Source organism: Lutjanus erythropterus, chromosome 17 (genome assembly GCF_056507025.1).
Source record: "Lutjanus erythropterus isolate fLutEry1 chromosome 17, fLutEry1.hap2, whole genome shotgun sequence".
Taxonomy (NCBI): Eukaryota; Metazoa; Chordata; class Actinopteri; order Lutjaniformes; family Lutjanidae; genus Lutjanus; species Lutjanus erythropterus.
In genome coordinates, this window is record NC_139333.1 from 36460540 (window position 1) to 36481577 (window position 21038).

The 21038-nt window shown below is 42.1% G+C and overlaps 1 protein-coding gene across 1 annotated transcript in view; it reads left to right on the forward strand.

Moving 5' to 3' along the window:
• The window catches only part of rbfox3a (RNA binding fox-1 homolog 3a), a 290125-nt gene that overhangs the window by 215755 nt on the left and 53332 nt on the right, over positions 1-21038 (forward strand). Inside the window, exons 8-10 of the mRNA XM_084740224.1 lie at positions 7163-7295; positions 13349-13388; positions 13550-13614. Of these exons, the coding sequence (XP_084596350.1) occupies positions 7163-7295; positions 13349-13388; positions 13550-13614 (238 nt within the window). The remainder of the gene's footprint in view (positions 1-7162; positions 7296-13348; positions 13389-13549; positions 13615-21038) is intronic.

A 21038-nucleotide genomic window follows, 5' to 3' on the forward strand; every position in this document is an offset into this window, starting at 1 on the left:
TGATGTCATCATTGTGCCATTTGAGCGTATCTGCTAACTGAAAATGAATGTAATTCACGCTAATATCTTGCAACCTCAGTTTTGCAATGTAGTATGTAGAAGACTGATTTAAATCCCAATTAGATAGACACACCATGATAAAAGCATTTTGTCATTGACCTGAAACACACACACACACAAGCCAGCTGCAAAAATAATCACACATTACTCATATGACACATATCAAAGTTACTTTTCTAATACTGTACTTTTGTTTTATTGTGACTCCAGCTAGATCACAACTAATTCCCATACACCACCTGCATTAACAGATAAGATGTATGAAGATATGTACGTATGCAGCCTCAGAGTGCAGTCTGTGTGTGTGTGTGTGCGTGTGTGTGTGTGTGTGTGTGTGTGTGTGTGTGTGCGTGTGTGTGTGTGTGTGTGTGTGTGTGTGTGAGTGTGTGTGTGTGTGTGTATCAGTGGATGTTGTTTGTTTTATGAGCTTGCTGGCTGTCAGGCAGAGGCCCTGCCATGATTCATGGGTTATTACAGCAGCGCTGTAGCATGCACAAGCCATAGCTCATCATCAGATTGCATTCATATACATCACACCACTAACAACATGTACATACACGTGTCCTCATGCTCACTCATATTCACACACACACACACACACACACACACACACACACACACACACACACACACACACACACACACAAACACTGCCACACATGTACACACACAAAGAGGGATGGATGTCTAATATTAAGAAAGGGAAGGCGGGAGCAACTTGGGGGAAATTGATCTTTTACTCTGGATATATCACCAATGGCCTCTGTGCTGGCTGTGTGGCATATTAATGCTGTTGTCTGACTAGTTAGAGTGGGCAAAGGCAGACACAGAAGGTAGGGGATCTTCTTCACCCTGAGGACAGATAGAGAGACAGATGGACAGAGGGGACAGAGAGACTGAGCTCTTACAGTGGAGCATGTTGTGTTTCTCTCTGCTGTTGCATACAGTAGGTGTAGTCATCCATAAACAGGTCTCCCAGAGGTCTGAAAGTACTCAGGAGGTGATGTAGTGTGTCTGGAATTTAACTGGTTTCCTTTTAAGGCATCTATCTGTTTGAGCTTACAGCCGGCAGACAGTCGGTGGAAACGGTTCGACACTTAACTATTAGCACTTAACGTCCAGTGTCCTGCATTGTAAACCCACATAAGTTAGCAATACTCAGAAAAAAAAATGAGGCAATTGGTTGGTTGATAAACTTAAAAATTGGTGGTTATCACAGCTTAAAATAGTTAGTGTTACATGATTACAGTTAAATTAAAGATTGATCAAACCAACTAAAATATGAGTAAATTCCTCATTTCAACAAGTTTACACACTGTAAAAACAAAAAAGTTGAGAAATTCTTCAAGTCTATTTACTTGAATAGATTTAGAGTTTTGAGCACTACTTAAACTCTCAAGTTTTGAAAAAGTTTTACCAACTATTTTTTTTTTCTGACATAATTTACTTCTTCTTTAGATAAACTTGAGTCTTTGAGTGTTAGATACCCAAAAATGTGCATTTCCAATATTGTTGAGTAAACTCTTTGAAGTGAAAGTGAATAATGATTAATAATGTAATGTTTTCACTTGCAACCAATTGTCAAGCATCCAACAACAAATAACAACAAATCAGGTTCATAAGTCACTGGGAGCAATTTATGAAATAGCCAAAGCTCTGTTTAGTTTATTTCAAAACTTTGAATTTTGAGAGTTTGAGCTTGCATCAAAATTTTAAAATCTATTGAATGCAGATGCCTGGAAATTCTGAGTTTCTCAAGTTTTTTACAGCACAGAACTGAATAATTTTAAGTCTAAAAATATTATTTCATGTTCAGTAAAGTTCCTATTAATCCAAAATTTAAGTTTTACTTTTTGACTACTTGTTACAGTTAATTTCAGCCTTGGTTAAGCTGTGCACTCACAGCTGGCTGGGTATCAGACAAGCTATTTTAAAGGGATAGTTCACTCAAAAATGAAAATTCAGTCATATGCATTTTAGTTCACAAAGCACTGCTGGAAATTTCCCAGGAAAACAGTGTTGCAGAGTCTCCCAAACAATTTAAGTGAAGGGTGACCAGTTTTCAAATGGAAAAAGCAACCAAAAGCCAAATGACTGAATTTAAATTTTTGGGTGACTTAAGGTGATTAAGGTTAAGTAAGGTTACAGGTCATTCATTCATTCATTAATTTTCTGTAACTGCTTATTCCGTAAGGGTCGCGGGCTGCTGGAGTCTATCCCAGCTGACATTAGGCGAGAGGCGGGGTTCACCCTGGACAAGTCGCCAGTTCATCGCAGGGCTGACACATAGACAGACAACCACTCACACTCACATTCACACCTACAGGCAATTTAGAATCACCAATTAACCTAGCATGCATGTCTTTGGACTGTGGGAGGAAGCCGGAGAACCCGGAGAGAACCCACGCAGACACAGGGAGAACATGCAAACTCTGCACAGAAAGGCCCTGCCCCAGCCGGGGAGCTGGGGGATCGAACTCAGGACCTTCTTGCTGTGAGTGCTAACCACTGCACCACCATGCCACCCCGGTTACAGGTCATATTATGTTAAATGCACCACGTATCAAAGAACTATTTTTTTTTTCCATAAACAGTTTTGGCTCATTTAATTAATTGAGTTTCAAACACCACCAAAACAACTCTTAAGATTTCTAATTTAGTAATCCATCACAGTGATGTATTGTACACTTTCACTGTGAACAGGAACACGTACATTTTGCATAATTGCAGCGGAATATTAATATTGGGCTATTTTATTTTGAAAGATCATGTCTCCATGTAAAGAAGACCATGAGACTTTCTATTCTCCACTTCTCTCATTTCTGCGCATCTCCCTTTAAAATAACATTTTAATCAATATCAAACATACTCTACAGGGATGATTAATCACAGTCATTCAGACTGAAAGCATGATACCAGCTATAGCCTGCAGAGTTACATTAGCCCAAATTATACAGTTTTACATTTTTAAAATACACCCTATTGAGCACCTGGAGTGTAAAGCATTCAGTTCAGAATATATCTTGAAGATAAAAAATACACATAGTTCTGGAGGACAACCTATGGTGATGTCATTCAGCATGGGACTACAGGAATGATTTCAACAATGTCTTATTATGGGTACATGTTAGATTATTAATTATAGAATGAAGATGTTGAAACATGTTATACATAATGTAAAAGTTTAAGCATCTAATGCTAGAATCTCAGTAACAACTTTGGTCTGGAGAATACAGAAGTGTAAGTTCTGCTGTGCTGTTAAAGGAGTCTGTTCAGTGCGAAAAATATTTTACAGGTAAGAAACAACCAGTGTTCTTCAGACTGATGGTCAATTTGCTTTCAGTTAAATGTAGGTATGTAAGTTAAATCAATTAGCAAGTACTGATAGAAGGACGTTTCTCCACATAGACAACAAGTGTCTGCTGCAAGCCCCAACCTTACATTCTTACTTTCCATAGTACAATTTTTCTGTAATTAGTTTGAGTACTTTTAGACCAATAAAACAATTAAGAATTCACTATTTCCGTCCAGGATATGGAGTAGAGGTAGAATGTGAAGAGCAGTAACAGGATTGTGATGATAATATGTGTATGTGAGAAGATGATAACATCTTCACATACACATCTGGAAAATATTGTCCATTAACTTTGATTGTGTTTGTGCACGAAACATCATCGATGAAACAGAGTCCTCCTCCTTTAATAAAAGGTATTTCGTAGTTGTTGTTTTTTATGTTCTCACTATACATGTATGATTCCATATGAAATGTCATCACCTCATTTTATCCTATTAGATATTTGTGTATAATCTGTGGTATTTTTTTATATATATAAATTCTTGAGTCATAGTCAAAAATGTGTTTAGTGAGGCAAACGTGATTTTGACCTTTGACCACCAAAATGTAATCAGTTCATCCTTGATTCCAACTGGTCATTAGTGTCAAGTTTGAAGAAATTCCCCCAAGGTGTTCTTGAAATATTATGTTCACAAGAATGGGATGACCTGAAAGCAAAGCACAGAGGTCCTTCAGCATACAGTCATGAATGTGCACAAAAAAGGCTGATTGGTTCAGTAGTATTCGAGATTAGCTGCAGCCAAGCTGGAGGTCACACACTCACAGACACACACACACACACACACACACACACACACACACACACACACACACACACACACACTCGTTATTACGTGATCTTCTCCAGGTTTACACCTGGCATAGATAAAAATTAAAGGTTAAAAGAGAAAACTAGAGGAATTTGAAGGAGCTACCAGCAGTGGTGGACAAAGTACTCAACCCCAGTACTTGAGTCAAAGTATAGATACTCCTGGTCAAATATTACTCAACTACAAGTGAAAGTTGCTCAGTCAAAATTTTACTTGAGTTAAAGTACTAGAGTACTTGCTTTTAAAAATACTTAAGTATTCAAAAGTACATGTTTTTAAAAACACTTAAGTATCCAGAAGTACAAATTACAAAGTACAATTTCTAATATCAATACATGCTGTATTGTTTTCATGATGCATTTACAGAAGCTTGTAACTCTCTGAAACCACCTGATGATGCACTGACCTGCTTGTAGAACCACTCTGCTACACAAAGTCTGTAGAAACACCTATAAAAACTTCAGCATAGAAATACAATCAAAAACAAAAAGGACAGCTGTTATCAATTTCTGATGTAAATGTATTAAAATCACATCATAAAATTAGATTGTAGCCAACTGTAAGGAGTTCTCCAAGTCTGTTAAATAACTGAGATTTCTTTCTGTCTTCAGGGGCAGTATATATACATGAATTATGTGGTATTTTTCACCCCAATAAAAACAATCCAACTTTAAAAGCTACCTGGAATAATTAATAATTATAATAACATCTTCAGATTTCATTTTGTCTTTCTCCTGCCGTCACCATTACCGCTTTTTGTTTGAATGAAAGAGGGAGAGTTTGCTTGTTCTTGTTACAGAGTGCGCCTGGACGTATTTCTGCTTTTACATCAGTCCCATTTGAGAGGAGCTACTGTGATTGGTTTCTTCTTGTGAGGAACACAGCATGTGACCAATTGCATTTTAGAAAAGAAAAAACACCAACAGCTGACTTCAAAGCTGTGCTTCGTCGAACATGTCTAGGAACAACCTTCCTAGAAATGTAGTGAAGTCAAAAGTACAATATTTGTCTTTGAAATGTAGTGGAGTGAAAGTCAGAAGTTTCCAAAGAAACAAATACTCAAGTAAAGTACAGATACTCAAAAAATGTACTTAAGTACAGTACTCAAGTAAATGTACTTCATTACTGTCCACCACTGGCTACCAGCAACACTGGAATAATAAAGATATAAAGAATACAAAATAAATGTTTAAACATTATTCCTGTCATCTGTTCTAATTTTTTGCGGACATGTGGGGATTTGGACTCATGGCCTCATGGTGTTTTGAAGTATGCATGCATATTATTTATTTGTACATTTCTGTCAACTTTGCTGCACATTTGATCTATGTTGCACATCAGAATCATCATTATTATGTTGGGTGTAAATTGTGCCACAACAAAAGACATGAGGAGAATGAAGAGGGTAGAGATTGAATGTTAAGGATAATAAGAGCTGGGTCCTGGAGTACATGACTGCCACGCCACACTGTGTGCGTGCATGCGTGCGTGCACGTGTATGTGAGAAGGCCGTGCTACACTGCTAAATGAAGGTCAAACATGAACCTTCACCTCCATCACCCTACTACCCAGTGCCTGTAAGAGTGACCCTCGTGTGTATGTGTTTGTGCAAGATGAAGCATGGCCGTCGGCGGATCTGCCATTCCAAACAATACAGGCCATCTGCTTTGTGTTGCAGCTGCCAAACACTGAGGCGAGCCTCCACACAGACCTCTGTGGCTCTCTGCTGTCTCTGCCAGCTCAACTCTCTCCCACACTGGAACACCTCCTCTCTCCTGCATCCTACCTGTCCCTCCATTCTTATTTATATTCTGCTTTATCCTGTTAACTTGTTCCTGTCACATTACAATTACAGATGTGATTGAGAATTTAGACTTAAATGAAGACTCCCTGCCTTGGTGTTCATTTAGAAAATATTTTTTAATGTGTGGAAATCCATAGATTACCTTTTTTAAAATGTTCCTAGTTGCAAGTTATGAGTGGCTTGTGAGCTACTGTATTTTCACCATCATCTCAATAGTGGCTTTGAATTTTCCTGCATTTAAAAAGTGCAAGGCACACGAGTGGAGCTCTCCTCCGGTCTTTGTTGCTAGTGAACTAAAGTCCTGGGCAAATATTGAGAGTAAGTCATGTGTGCAGCAATTTTACAAAGAGATTTGATTTTTGTGTGACTATACATTAAATGTAAAGTTATAAATGTAGTCCATGTACAACCCCAGTTCAGAAAGCTGTGAAACATAAATTAAAATTGAATGCATGATTTGCAAAAACTTTTCTACCTATATTCAATCGACCAATCGATCAAAGACGAGATATTTAATGTTCATGTGTATTAACTTTATTGTTTTTGTAAATATACAGTCATTCTTCATTCATTTCAAAAAAGGTTGTGCAGGAGGATGTTTACCACTGTGAAGTTTTGAAAACTAAATTTTTAATTTTTGTTTGAAATGGCACTTTATTTTTCTTCAACAGTCCGCAGTCGCTTGTCATACTTTGTATTAGCTCATAATGCACCACGCATTTTCAATGAGAGACAGGTCTGGACTGCAGGCAGGACAGTCTAACCTTAACCCTAGGTGTGATATTAAAAATAGTCTTCAACAAATGCTTCACCATTTCCTCCATTTTGAGTAATGTTTGCCAAAACCTACAGTAAGCAGCTGATCAAGTGGATTATAGAGCTTTTTTGAAAATGAAACTAACTAACTCATTTTTTAAGATTAACCTCTGCAGTTGAACTGTTGGGCTTGGAACTGAGAACCACAGACAGAGATGGACTAATGCGATTTTGGTTTTGGTATTTTCAGGGGATTTGTTTCCAGTTAGATTTCAATGTTTTCAAGTGATGTTATTGCAATGAAAAATATGAAAATTTGTGATGTAACTGTGCTTCTTTCCACCTTTGTGTGTGTGTGTTTGGATGTGTCCCTCTCAGTGACAGGGTTTCCATACCCAAGTACAGGAGCAGCCGTGGCCTATAGAGGGACCCATTTGAGAGGGAGGGGTCGCGCTGTCTACAACACGTTCCGTGCTGCACCTCCTCCTCCACCTATCCCTGCCTATGGAGCGTGTGTATCCATACACACACACAAACATGCACACACCCACACACACATACAACTGAAACAAACACACATAATCAAATAAACGGTGTATGACAGGTCTCCAAGACTGGAAGCACGCTACTGCACAAATCTAATTCACAGCAGCACTCAAACACAGAAGCTAACACATACTCTCTCTCTCTCTCTCTCTCTCTCTCTCTGTCTCACACACACACACACACACACACACACACACACACACACACACACACACAAACACACACATACCATAACAGGAGAATGGCGAGTGGAAAACAGAAAGGCTGCCTTCTAATAGAGCAGAAAATTGCTCTTTGATTCCAGAATGGCCAAATTTGTCTCTCTTTTTTCTAATGTGTCATTCTTTATTGGGCTGTGAATGGACAGCTATGACCTGCCCTGCACACTCCAGTGGGCCTGCCTCAGATAGAGTGAGAGACCTAGTGAATGTGAAGGGGGAGACATGGAGAGAGAGAGAGAGAGAGAGAGAGAGAGAGAGAGAGAGAGAGAAAGCAAATAGACATCCGATAGAATGTGTTAGGGTTGAAAGGAAGAAGAGACAAGAAGAGAAATGCAGATGAAGAGAGTAAAGGCAGGAGGAGACAAAGAATGGAAGAATGGTGGTTAATTTATGGTAGTAATACAAATGTATTTTCTTTGATTTACCTCTTAACAGTTTATGGTTGAAACTTAAAAGACTAAAACTACTGTCACAATCTGCATTCAGCTCCTTTGCCTCTCAGTAGTTTCCCACTCACCCCGCCTCTGCCTCACTCCACCTGCCAGCTACTCCCACTTAGTAACCCCACTCCACTCACCTGGTCTCACAGCTGCAGCTCATCAGCCAATCATCCCGGTATGTAAGTCTCTACAGTTCACTCACTCGTTGCCAGACTGTTCTTTGTCCACATGCAAGACTTTCCAGCGTTCATCTCCGGATTGATTTCCCGTTGTCAACTCTGTCTGCCTCTGACCTGCCTGCCTCGTCTGTCTCCCAGTAAACACACCAGCCTTCTGTCCCTGACCAAGAGATCTGCCTTAGCATCTTTGGTTCCTGTTCCGGTATAGCGTGAGTGTTTCCATCTGCTTACCTGTAGTGGGCTGTGGCTCAGAGACTGTCATTTTGTCGCCACACCCCTGTTGGCTCGACTGCACTCTTTGACTACTCACCTGGTTCCAACTCTTGAACTGCTCAAGTGCTCGTCCTTCGTCTGCTCATCTGCCTCGTCTGACTCATCTGGTTCCAGACCCTTCCCCTCGTCGACCTCATCTCCTGCCTGCTCCTTCCCGGTACCGTTGCGTGCTGCTGAACAGAACTGTTTGGGTCTGTGTGCTCACATCACTGCTTGCAGTCCCACTTCCAGGTTCAGTTTGATTTATCTTTCAAACCCAAACCTCAGAGACTGTGTTTCAACTCATTCCCCATAATACAAACTGTTACCTGTGTCGCTTCACCTGCTCAAGTTCCTGTTCAGCCTGTTTTGATATGTTAATATGTGTTTTTCTGTCCCTGTGTGCTGCTAGTGCCTTTAGTCAACACGCATTACAGTACAATCTGGTCAGAAATGGACCCAGCACACACCTCCTCGCCACAGAGCCACCTTGAGAGGGTTGAGGGCATCTTCCAGCAGCACAAGACAATGATGGGGGCTGCCAATGTGTAAGCAAGGCAGTCAATGGCATCCCTCGAGCAGCTGCTCAGGTGCAACAGGTGGCCATGGCACTCACTCAGCCTGCATCCCCGGCATTGATGTTAGCCCCCCCAGCTGCTGGCCCCAACACCATCGCCACCAAGAGTACGACCTGAGCCCTGGGTGGAAACCCTGGAGCACTACGCTAGAGAACTCGAAGGCTGCAATCCTTTTCTCACAAACTGTTCTATCCTGTATTCCCTGCAACCACACACACTGGGTACCAGTAAGACCAAGGTGGCAACCATATACCACCTGATGGGGAAGGCTCAACTCTGGGGGACCACCAAGTGGGAGAGATGCACCCCAGCCTGCTCCATGTTCCATACCTCCATCTCTGAACTTCACAAGGTGTTCGGCCTGGGGGGTTTGGTTTAGGCGCTGCCCAGGGACTCATGAACTTGTGTCAGGGGAGTCGGTGGTAGACTACACCATCGACTTCCACCATCGACTTCCATACATGAGCCAAACCCCAACAAGACTCTCCCCCACTTCCAGGCCCATAAGCAACACCAAGCTCCTGCTGGCAGGTGGATCCCACACCCTTGTCACATTCATGAACTCTGGGGCGGATGTCAACTTCATCGATGAGGAGCTCATTGATCAGTTGGGGATTGACCAAATCCCACTTCCACATCCGGTTCTTGCTAACTCTTGGACACAGTAACCCAAACAATGACACTGGTGCACATGCTCCTGTCTGGCAACTACTATGAAACTATCCCATTTTACATCCTGCAGTCCCAACAGTTGCCCCTCATCTTTGGGTATTCCTGGCCAGCATAACCTTAACAAGTCCATAACCACAAGTCCCCGAGGCCCTACATTGACTACTGGAGCCTGAACATCACCATCAAGAATTGGTGCCCCCTACCCCCCTCCACCACCTTTGAGCTACTTCAGGGGGCTACCGTTTTCTCCAAGCACAACCTTCACCTTCGCCTGCCACCTGGTCTGGATCCGGGAGAGGGACAAGGGAAAGACGGTGTTCAGCACCCCCACTGGACACTATGTGTATCTCGTCATGCCCCTCGGTCTGACCAATGCCCCTGCAGTCTTCCAGGCCTTTGTAAACAACAGGATATGTGTTTGTGTACCTTTATGACATCCTTATCTTCTCTAAGACCCCCAAAGAACTCATCCAAAACATCTAGTCTCTCCTGCAGTGCCTCCTGAAAAACTCCCTTTTCATCAAGGCAGAGAAGTGCTGGTTTCACACCAGCACTGTCTCCTTCCTGAGGTACATCATGAAGCAAGGAAGCATGCAGATGGACCCTGCCAAAGTATCCACTGTAACGTCCTGGCCCGTCCCAGACATCTGGAAGCAGCAGTTTCTGGGGTTCACCAGTTTCTACTGGTGCTTCATCCAGGAGTACAGGACAGTAGCTGGCCCCCTCACAGCTCTAACTTCCTTCAAGGTTCCCTTTCGCTGGACTCTGGTGGTGGAGGGCACTTTCCAAGAACTAATGACCTGGTTCATGTCTGACCCCATCCTCCAAATGCCAGACTCTGACCAGCAGTTTGTGGTGGAAGTGGATGCCTCCGACATAGGGGTGGCAGCTGTGCTTTCACAGCACATGGCCTCCAACCATAAGCTACATCCCTGTGCCTTCTTCTCAGTCAGTCAGAGCCACCCTGGAGAACAAACCTGTCCCTAGCAACTGTCCTCCCAATCGTCTGTTTGTCGGAAATCCTCCAGTGGGCCTACACCTTAGCCTTAGACTTACCTGTCACCCCAGGATCCAATGCACCAAAAGCAGGAACGGTTCTGGTGGGCCATGATGGAGGATGACATCTGGGAGTTTGTGAATGCCTACTCTGTCTGCAACCAGCACCAAAACACCTGCTGGTCTCTTGCTCTCCTCCCAGTCCATCATTGTCCCTGGACCCACATCTCCCTGGACTTCCTTCATCAGGTGGCAACACAGTTATCATGACTGTGGTGGACTACTTCAGCAAGATGGCCCACTTCATGCCCCTGCCCAAGCTGCTGTCCACCAAGGAGACCGCTAATCTCATCCTGCAACATGTCTTCTGGCTGCATGGGTTCCATGTCAATGTGGTGTCTGACCAAGGCCCCCAGTTTGCTTCAGTCTTCTGGAGGGAGTTTTGTGACCTGCTTGGAGCCACCATTAGCCTATCATCAGGGTTCCATCCACAGTCCAACAGCCATACCAAGTGCAAGAACCAAGAAATGGAGACAGACCTATGGTACATGGTCTCATAGAACCCCTCAGCCTGGTCTCAGCTGCTCCTGTAGGTCAAATATGTTCACAACAACCGCCCCAGCTCCGCCACCAGACTCTCTCCCTTCCAGTGTGTCCATGGGTTCCAAGCTCTGCTCTCCGCGGCCCAGTACAAAGAGGCCTCCTTCCTATCGGTTCCAGGCCTTCAATTCTGTCGCTGGACCTGGAACCAGATAGGGCCGCTTTCCTCCGCTCCGCTACTCTGCCTCTGCTAACTGGCACTGCTCCAAAGCTCCCACTTTTGGGTCGGCCAGAGGGTCTGGCTTTCCACCCAAGACCTGCCTGTACAGGTGGAGTTGAAGAGGCTGGTCCTCAAGTTCACCCTTCGAGGTGCAGAGGGCGGTGAGACTCAAGGTCCCCGGGTCCATGCACAGCCACCCCATGTTCCACATCTCCGGGGTCAAGCCAGTCCGGGAGAGTCCCCTTTTGCCTGCCACTATACCTCTTCCACCTCCTCCACTTGTCAGTGGGGGCCCCACCTATATGGTCTGCAGCCTGCTCCACTCTCAACGCCATGGAAGGGGTCTTCAGTCCTGGTAGACTGGGAGGGGTTTGGTCCAGAAGAGAGGTCCTGGGTCCCAGCTCGCCACATCCTGGACCCCCGACCAACTGTGCTGGTCCACCTCTGCATCTGGGGGCCCCAGCCAGAGGACTCGCCCAGCTCCTCCCCACAAGACCTCCAATGAGGAGGACTTGTCTTCCAATTAAGAGGGTTCCCTCCTCTAGACCCTCTACACCTGCCCAACTGTAGAACTTTCTGAGGGGTCTTCGGGTGTGTTGCTAGTGGGTTCAGTCAAAACCCATTATAACAACTTATATTTTGTAAAACAAATAATAAATACTGAAATGTCAGGCAGCAGTATTGACAAAATGTCATGTTGAGCAGCAGCAAGCGTTATAGCGAGTATAAACAACATGGCAATGTACATCACACAAGTCCTTGATGCTAAGTGAATACTTCCATCTGATAAGGAGAGAAAAGCAGCACAAGCCCAGTTTGTCTGCACAGTACATCAAGACACATATCCCTTGTGGTGCTGTGCTGTGCTTCCAAATGCTTTGGATAGTTCCTCTCAAACTTCTCAAAACATTCTTCATTGTCCTGCCCCCCTGACCTTCTCTCTGTCTCTGGGACTCTTATTAAACATGTGAAGTAAGGTGTAGATCAGACCATTTACACTTAAGTTCTGGTAATTTCCTATTTCATGGTGAAACATCAAAACTCTACACCATGGCCATGCCCTTCAGAGTTTAGTCTTTTAATAACTTTTGAAGACAAAGTAGTCTTCAGATACACAGTGATTTTTAAGTGAATCTGATTGTTTCTGTAGGAGTTTGTTAAAATACAACACCAAAATTGACCACTTAATTTAAAATGGGCAACTTCCTGTTGGGTTTAGGCTATAGCTCCAAGAGGTTTTTTTGTTTGTTTGTTTGTCTGGCCATGATACATGTTTGAACCGATTTTCATGCCTGTCAAAAACCATATTGCATCTAAATTTTCATCCTGATTGTATTTTGTGCTTCATGCTTCATGTTTCATGGGATATCAGGCATGTTCAGCCCCTAAAATGTGATTGAAGATGGCAAAAAAAACAGAAAAATCCAAGCAAATCCAACAGGGTCCTTGTACCATTTGTTGCTTGGGCCCTGAAAATTGATTTGCAGAGTCAGTTTGTATAATGCAAGAAGTAAGGGCAATAATATCATATTTGGTTCAGGCAACTGTGTGCCATTAGGACTGTATGCATCTATAAGTGCACTCACTGCACATGTGCAAAAATTCTTGAGCAGGCGAGAACACCAGAAATCTCATTCATTTTGAATGAGGCAGTGTGCAGAAAGCGAATAATAAAACATTCTTTCCTGATCGTTTCACAGTGGCTCTGCTCTAAGCACATCCTTCATCCCGCCTCACAACCCTGTAGCCAATCGCTGCAGAGTCTGATTGTGTCTCACAATGTCAGAACAGACAGAACACTCATATTTAACTTGTATTTCTTTAGTTAATAAATTTACAACTAAAATGTCATATCAGCCTTTCATTTATTTTACTTAAAAGCTGAAAAAATGCCTAATGTCTCATATCCTCTGTCTACAGTGTGGTCTACCAAGATGGCTTTTATGGGGCAGAAATATACGTAAGTCAAATATTCACTATGATCAGTCAAGAAAATGATGTGGTACTGAGTGAGCATTTGATCCAATTCTTTACCTAAAGTCAGTCATTGTGTTTGTACCTTAATTCTGGATTCTGGATTCTTAATCTGAGAGAATACTGATTTCCTCTGTGTCTTCTCAGGGAGGGTATGCAGCTTACAGATATGCCCAGCCAGCTGGTACTGCTGCAGCAGCATACAGTGACAGGTATGTTGGCTTCCTTTCGCCTTCGATTAAGGTTTCATTGTAAATAATCATGATTTTATTTAAATTCTGCATTTCTCAAAATACTTTGTGTGTATCACTCACACTATATAAAATCTAAACCAAAGATGTGCACAGACATTTTGATGGATGGTAGCTCAGCTAAAAAATAAAGCAAAAAGATCCTTCTTGACTCACTAAATGAAGTAAATTTCTTATGGAACAGGAGAAACCAGACTTTCCCACCATAGCAGTAGTAATCGCAGCAGCTTCATTTTGTTATTTTTTATGTATACTGTAAATGTAATTTGACTTTATCAGGTGTGCCCAGGTAGCTCATCTGGTAGGGCATGTTCCCCAAACACTGACGCCTTTCTTGCATTTGTTTCCTCACTCTCTACCCCCACTCCAATAAGTGAGACCAGAAGATTGAACATTAAGGAAACTCCACACATCATGCTAGTCTGCTTGAATGTGTAGTATCTTACTGTTAAAAGCAGCAGTAAGATCCCAGTGGTGAAAAGCTGGAGGCTTAGCGTTTTTCACTCCACATGAGCCGTGCACAGTTTTTCTGACCTCACTGATAGTGCTGAATTACTATTCTCCTGATCTTCCCCTATATTTATATATCACAGTTTGATACAACTTTGATATATGGCCTCAACAAACATTCATGTGGATAATATTTTTACAGTACCAGTTGAAAACATTATTCTAAACTGTTACAGTCAAAATCAGCTGTAATCAGCTGATGGGTATATGATGGTGTATATTACAAACTTCAGTTCATCTGCTGATTTAAGGGAAAGAAAAAACAAGCACACTTACACATAGCAAACAAATTAAACAATAATAACACAAAAGGGCATGGAGAATAAGAAGGGAATAGAAAGAGTTGTTGGTTGGTTCTAATTTTTGAGTGTTTGTGTCCTGAAGTTGTGGTGGTTGTGGCGTAATGATCAGAGAGGCTGATGGTTCACCTTGGACTCCTTCATGGGTTCAACTCCTGGCAGCATTTAGGGCTTTCTTTTGGATATTTAATAGTAGAGGATATTGGCATAATTCAGCTCTACATCCAGAGTTCATAGCTCTTTTCCAGACTTGGAGGATACTTTTGCAGAGCACTGCATGTAGGATTTCAATTGGATGTTTATCCCATTTTGTCTTGTGTTAGTGTACCCCATGCCTTGCTGCCATATAATGTAATCGTCCTGATGATTGATTTTAATATTTTGAGCCAAGTTCTACTTGGTAATTAAAAATAAGAATTTTATTTTTTTTATAAAATTGTTATTATTATATTATTAAATTAATAATAATTGATAACAGTCTCTGATCTCTGGTTGTTTGGCCAGCCTGAGTCCCATTTCATCTGTTGTTGTTGTTGTTGTTGTTGTTGGAATAGGAATATGGTCATTCAAAAAATGCTTTGTAAAAGGGATTTTACTAATCTACATTACTCTTTATTACTTGTCACTGTAGTCACATGTTAGGAACCTGTAGAAATGATGACTTCATTTTTTCAGTGATCTGATTGGCCAGTAGTCAAGTTGTTGACAAGTAAGGATCTCATCATCTGAGGCTGACCTGCTCTGGAGCAGCATATAATATACTGCACTTAACATTTATATAGTTTTGTTTGTTCATACTCTGTAAAGCTTCCTTGTATACCTTGAAAGGTGCTACATAAATCAATTATTATTATTATTATTATTATTATTATTATTATTATTATTGTTGTTGTTAGCTTTCTGGTGTCAGAAAACCTGAGTTAAGCAACAAGAACATCCTGCCATTGGGCTGCGGAACAGTGTAAATGGAGCAAAAGATGAGAGCACTTTGTTCCACTCCATGTTTTAATTGTATTCCCCATGGAGCTCCCTGGCACCCCGTCACCTCTGATCCCTGAACCTGTGGGGCCTTCCCTTCCCCTGCCCCTGTCAGGGACTGATGCTCTGCTCCCTGTGCAGCTGTCCTCAGCCCTCTGGGAGTCTTCAGTGTGTGCATGTGTGTGTGTGTATTTGTGTGTGTGTGTGCTGCACACTCTGCCACTACTGCTGTCTAGGTGTGTGTGTATGAAGGTGCTTGGGGAGCTAATCTTAGGGAGATTGAGCATGTCAGGCCTGATAAGAAACAGCCACAGCAGGAGCCTGTAGGCCTCCGATAATGTAAGATTTATCAGAGGCAAGGAGTGCACGGCGTGCTCGGGAGAATTATGAACAGAGCAGAGGAGAAGAGCAGAGTAGGTGAGGGGGCACGTCTGTTTCTACAAGACTTATTTCATCCCCTTTCTTTTTCTCCTCTCACGCTTTCCCTCTTTCTCTCACTGGCTGGTATTCGTTCTCCCTCCGTGGCCCATATGTAGTCTATCCCTCTTCACTTTCTCTCCCCGTTTCATATTTAATACTGTCTCTCTCATTCTATTTTTTAACTTCTCCTGATTTAAAAGGGAGCCCAGGCAGTGAGAGGAGATGGGGCAGAGGCTGGAGGGTGAAAGAGTTTTATTTGTTGAGGGATAAGAGAGGCCAGTAGATGGGCTGTGGACTGAGAGACTCCACCTCTATTCTGTCTCCCTGGAGGGCACACACTATATATAACATAGGGTGGTATACAGAACATGTTAGGGCTGTACAACTTGCTGTAAAGAAGTATTAGTTGCCGTAGTGTTTGGAAAGCAACATTAGTGTTAGGCTACTTGATATACGTATATGTATGTATATCAAGATATCAAGGTAATTGATTATGATTACATAAGACAAAAATACACAAGGAAGAAAGTTGTAGCTACTTCATGCTACACACTGACAACATATATACAGACAATTATTTAAACGAATATAATAGAAAACAAATAAATTATATAACAGAATCTAAAACAAAACAAAATAGGAAATAGGACTCAGGAAATAATTCTGCTGTGCAATTTTTTAATGTACATCTGGTTTAATGTAAGCAGCAGCAACAGGATGGTGATTGTAAAGTGACTTACATCTTCACATAAAAAGTTCAGTATCTGGGAAACATTCTTTTTTCACTTTGTCTGTGTTTGAGCACCAGGTATTATTGATGTAAACACTCCTCCCCTCATCTTGCCGGAGTCTTGCATGTTGCGTTCTGTCCTTTCAGAACAGGTCAGCACATCAAACTGCAACAGCTTGATCTGGGATGTTGTGGAGCAAGTCTCTTTGTGTGGGTGCAACAGTCTCTGGTTTCCTGTTGCGGCGCCAGCCTGAGTTCCATTTCATCTGTTTCATTTTCCTCCTTTAAATCCAAGCTGGGTTACCATGCCTCTTATCCTGCTCTCCTCCACTCCTCCTGCGGTGGTCCATGGCAGTGCATTCAGCTGATTGACTGGTTGAATGATATGTGCACATTTTTGACAATCTTTACCCCACGCTTCCTTTTCTATTGCCTACGAGTGTAATTCTGTCTTAGGTAATACATGTTTCAGCAATTAAGCCAAAAAAAAATAAATAAAAGATTAAAAGAGAATTCAAAGGAGCTGTGTGTGTGTCTGTGTGTGTGTGTTATCTCCTCCCGTGGCCATCTTTCTATTCCAGCCAGGTATCTGATGATTGGTAGGGCGTACATGTTGATTGACTGGGTTGTATTCCTTCCACCGAGCCAGCTTCTCAGCACCTTGCACCTCATCATAGTTCTCATTTGCCTGAGGTATACCCAGGTACTTATAGCTGTCCTGTATGTCTGCTATCCTGCCTTCTGGTAACTCCACCTCTTCGGTACTGATCAGCTACCCTCTCTTTGACATGTGGCCACGCTCATCCAGTCTGTATCCAGACATCTGCATCTATAGCCACTCCATGTGATGATCTAGCCAATAATGAACAGCAGTGGGAAAAGTGCATCACCTTAGTGTTTGCCACAGTTGATGGTGACTTGTGCAATGGCCTTGGAGTTTGCTTCCAGAGGTGTGTTTCCACAGCCATGTTCTTCTTCTTATGTGCTGACTCATGTGCCTTCTCAGCTTAGGTGCTGTGATGCCTGAGAGGAGCTTCCATGTTTGCGAAGAGGCAGGTTATTGGTCAGTAGTTGAAAGGTGTTCCTTGTGGTCAGGATGGTCCTGTCCCATGTTAGTCTTGGGTGAGTGCCAGGTGTTAGCAGCTCAATCACATGTGCTCCCAGGCAAGTGGATTATATTATCTCCTGGTGCTGTCCAGCCCTTCATGCCTTAGACATTGTGCCCTTGACGTCTGCCTTTGTGATGTTAACTGGTTTTTTGGTTTTGGGAGGTTGGTCTGGTCTGCTGTTACATCCACCGGCCACTTGACATTGGTACTGTGTGATGCTTCTTTCTCCCATATGTTCTACCAGTGTTCCACACCCTCAGCTCTGGGTGGGTGTTTCCCTTCCAGCTGAGAGTACACCCTGACATTCACCAAGTACACTCTGGCTGTGTTTTGGGAGAACTCATATATTCTCTTGGCCTTGCTTCTCTGCTTTACTTCTTCATCCTAGACCTCATGGACCTCTGGATGGATAATGGTCTTCTGTTTCCATATTTCCGACATTTGTTCCTACTTTTCTCTGTGGGCCTGCTGTTATGATAAACTTGTGTAGGGGTCTTAGTTGTGGAAGAAGATATTTTATTTCTTCTAATTTTAGTCTTGTCTTAGTATGATTCTTTGTATATTCTTAATTTGAGTTTGCCTACTTAGAGTCAACCTGTTGCATGATTTAGCATGTTTAGCATTATTTAGTATTTAGAATAAACCTTTTGTTGGCCCAGTTGGCCCCTGAAATTATACCTATACCTATCCCTAACCACTTTCACTTTTTAGTCTGTGGCTTTACAATACAAGTTGTGTCCTTCTTGATCACAGGAACTCATTGCTATTGTAATTACACAGACTGTCACATTGGGTCTCTCAGACACACTCCCACTGGTTTAGCACCTAGTTCACATTTGGGTTCAGGAAGCTCGTTTCCTACCTTTCCATTCTGATCCTGATTCTGACTTCCTGTAAAACTGTATATAACCTGACAAACAACCCTACTCCAGCAGACAGTATCATGCCATCATGTTGTGAGGCTGTCTCCGCTGCGCAGTGGATAGAGCTCATCTTGAACCAGCAAAGATTTTGGACCTGAAAGAATCTTTCTCTTCAACAAAGTCTAGGGACCCTTACTGGAGACTTACCCTGACCAGCATTGTCCCTCTTTCTCCCATATGTCCTTCCTGTGTTCTGCAGTCTCAGCTCTGGGTGGGTATGTCCTTGTGTTGTTGTTCCACTATAGCTGGGAGTACAACCTGCCTGGTTCTTTGTTGGATTTTGATCCCCATTCTTACCCTCACCCTCTAAACCTTACTACAACTTAAGCACTTTATGTTACATCACCTGCGTAAGTCACATATGTATTTTAACCTTAAGCATTATCTCTTCCTTCTCCTATGCAAGTAGGTAAGTTTTATTCCTAAAGGTAATTTTGTTGCCTAAACATACCCAAGTTGTTTTTGTGCCTTTATTTTGTCTACTCAGATGTTGCATATTTATTATTGCTGACTTGAGAGCATTGCATGTACAAAAATTATGCAGGTGGGGTAACCACAGCATCATAGTATGAAGTATAGGGCCACTGACCAAGTTGCTGTATTCGATGATTTGGGAGGAGAGCAGAACACATTGATCTGTTTCATATCACTGTCTTAAGCAGTCGTTCCCAAACTTTTGTTGGCATGCTTCCCTTTCAGAAGCCGCAAAAAGTTTGCACCACCACCACAGTTTTCATCGATCATTACAGTAACTGGGGGTGAAACTGCTAAAAAAAAAGGCTTCAAATGTTGAATTTTTGTCCAGTTAAGTTAAGCAGGATAGAATCAGCAGACTTTTGTTTGTTTATTATTCCCTACATAAATTTTATTAATTGAACATTGTTTCACTCTTTATTTCTCCCCTGGTCTTCCACACACACCCTGCAGTGGCTCTGCACCTAGTGGATCGATGGATTATTATTGAAACTGATGAAAACATCTTTGTTTTATGAATCATGGACATTTATTTGTGTTTATTCTGGAACATATATCATACTCCATCTCACTAGAGAGTCACACTGATTTAGATTTGACTGAGGCTATCAAAAAATGATAGTGATTGGTCATTAATTAAAATTATTATTATTGCAGGCCTAAACTTAAACATGTGTCCTTCCCTCTTCCTGCCTTGTCCATCCACTGTTATCCTTTCCTCAGGTCTTGCTTTGCAACATAGTCTAACACATAGTAGTGCACCCATGCAGCCTCTTATCTTTGCCCTCCAGACCTACATTGGCTTCCCTTTACTTTTAGTGGAGAATAAACAAACACGACAGAAAGAGAGCAATATAAATAAAGCAGTCTGGTGCCATCAGGGAAAGAGGGATGAAGGGGTGGAATGAGAAAAGAGAGGGGCGTTGAGGGAGGGGATTAGTTCCAAGCCAGTGCTGGTGAAAAGACTCAAAATAAGCCTCAGGAGACAGACAGAGAGAGATACAGGGGGAGATGGCAGTAAGGGGGGGACACAGAGGAGAGAGAGGAGAAGACAGGGAGCTGAAGAAGAAGGGGAAGGTGTGGGACACTGTCAGAGAAATGTACTTGCTCTATCCAGAATTTTGTCTTTCAGTTTTTTACCTTCCTCTGTGTTCTTGGATTCAAACTCTTTCTTCTAATTATGATTTTTCGTCTTTTTCTCTTTATTCATAATCTTATTTCTCCTTCCCTTCAGCTATCTACTACTCTTATCACTCCTTCAGTTTCTTTTCTTAACTTTCTCTCTCTTTTCCTCCATGGCTGATGTTACTTTTATCGAAATTCTTCCCTATCATCCGCAAGATAAAACACGCGTCCCTTTTTTCTCATAAATTGAAACGGGTAAAACAAATCATTGCAATCACACACTCTCACCTTTACAACGTACATTTATAGGGAGACATCGATTGCATTTTCATCCTATAGGCCTGTCCTTAGCGTGAGTGAGAGGGGGAAATGATTATAGATCTCTCCTCTGGACTCCAGTTAAAATCGACGACCCCGCCTTATGTGTCTCATGCATACTCATTGTGGTTTGTTGGCTCTGCCTATCCATTATCAAATCTATTTGATCACAGCCAACGTGCACAAGTTTTATGTTTACTGGTTGGAGTTTGGGAAGCAGGAAACAATTAACAGTATTTCCCAAGTGATTAAATTCCCCTTTGATTTGTACTGGTTTAAATCCATATAGTTTTATGTTGAGGAATAAGTCAAAATGTCATTCTTACAAATGGCCTCCATAACTGCAGAGCTGTCCTGTCCTGTTAGTTCCTAGCAGGTGGTAAAAACACAGTAACATATAGAGTTAAGTGTAGAACTATAATTTAAAATAACAATTTCAAATAAATGCATTAGAACAAATTTTGTTTGATATGTAATTGCACCATCTCAGAACCATACC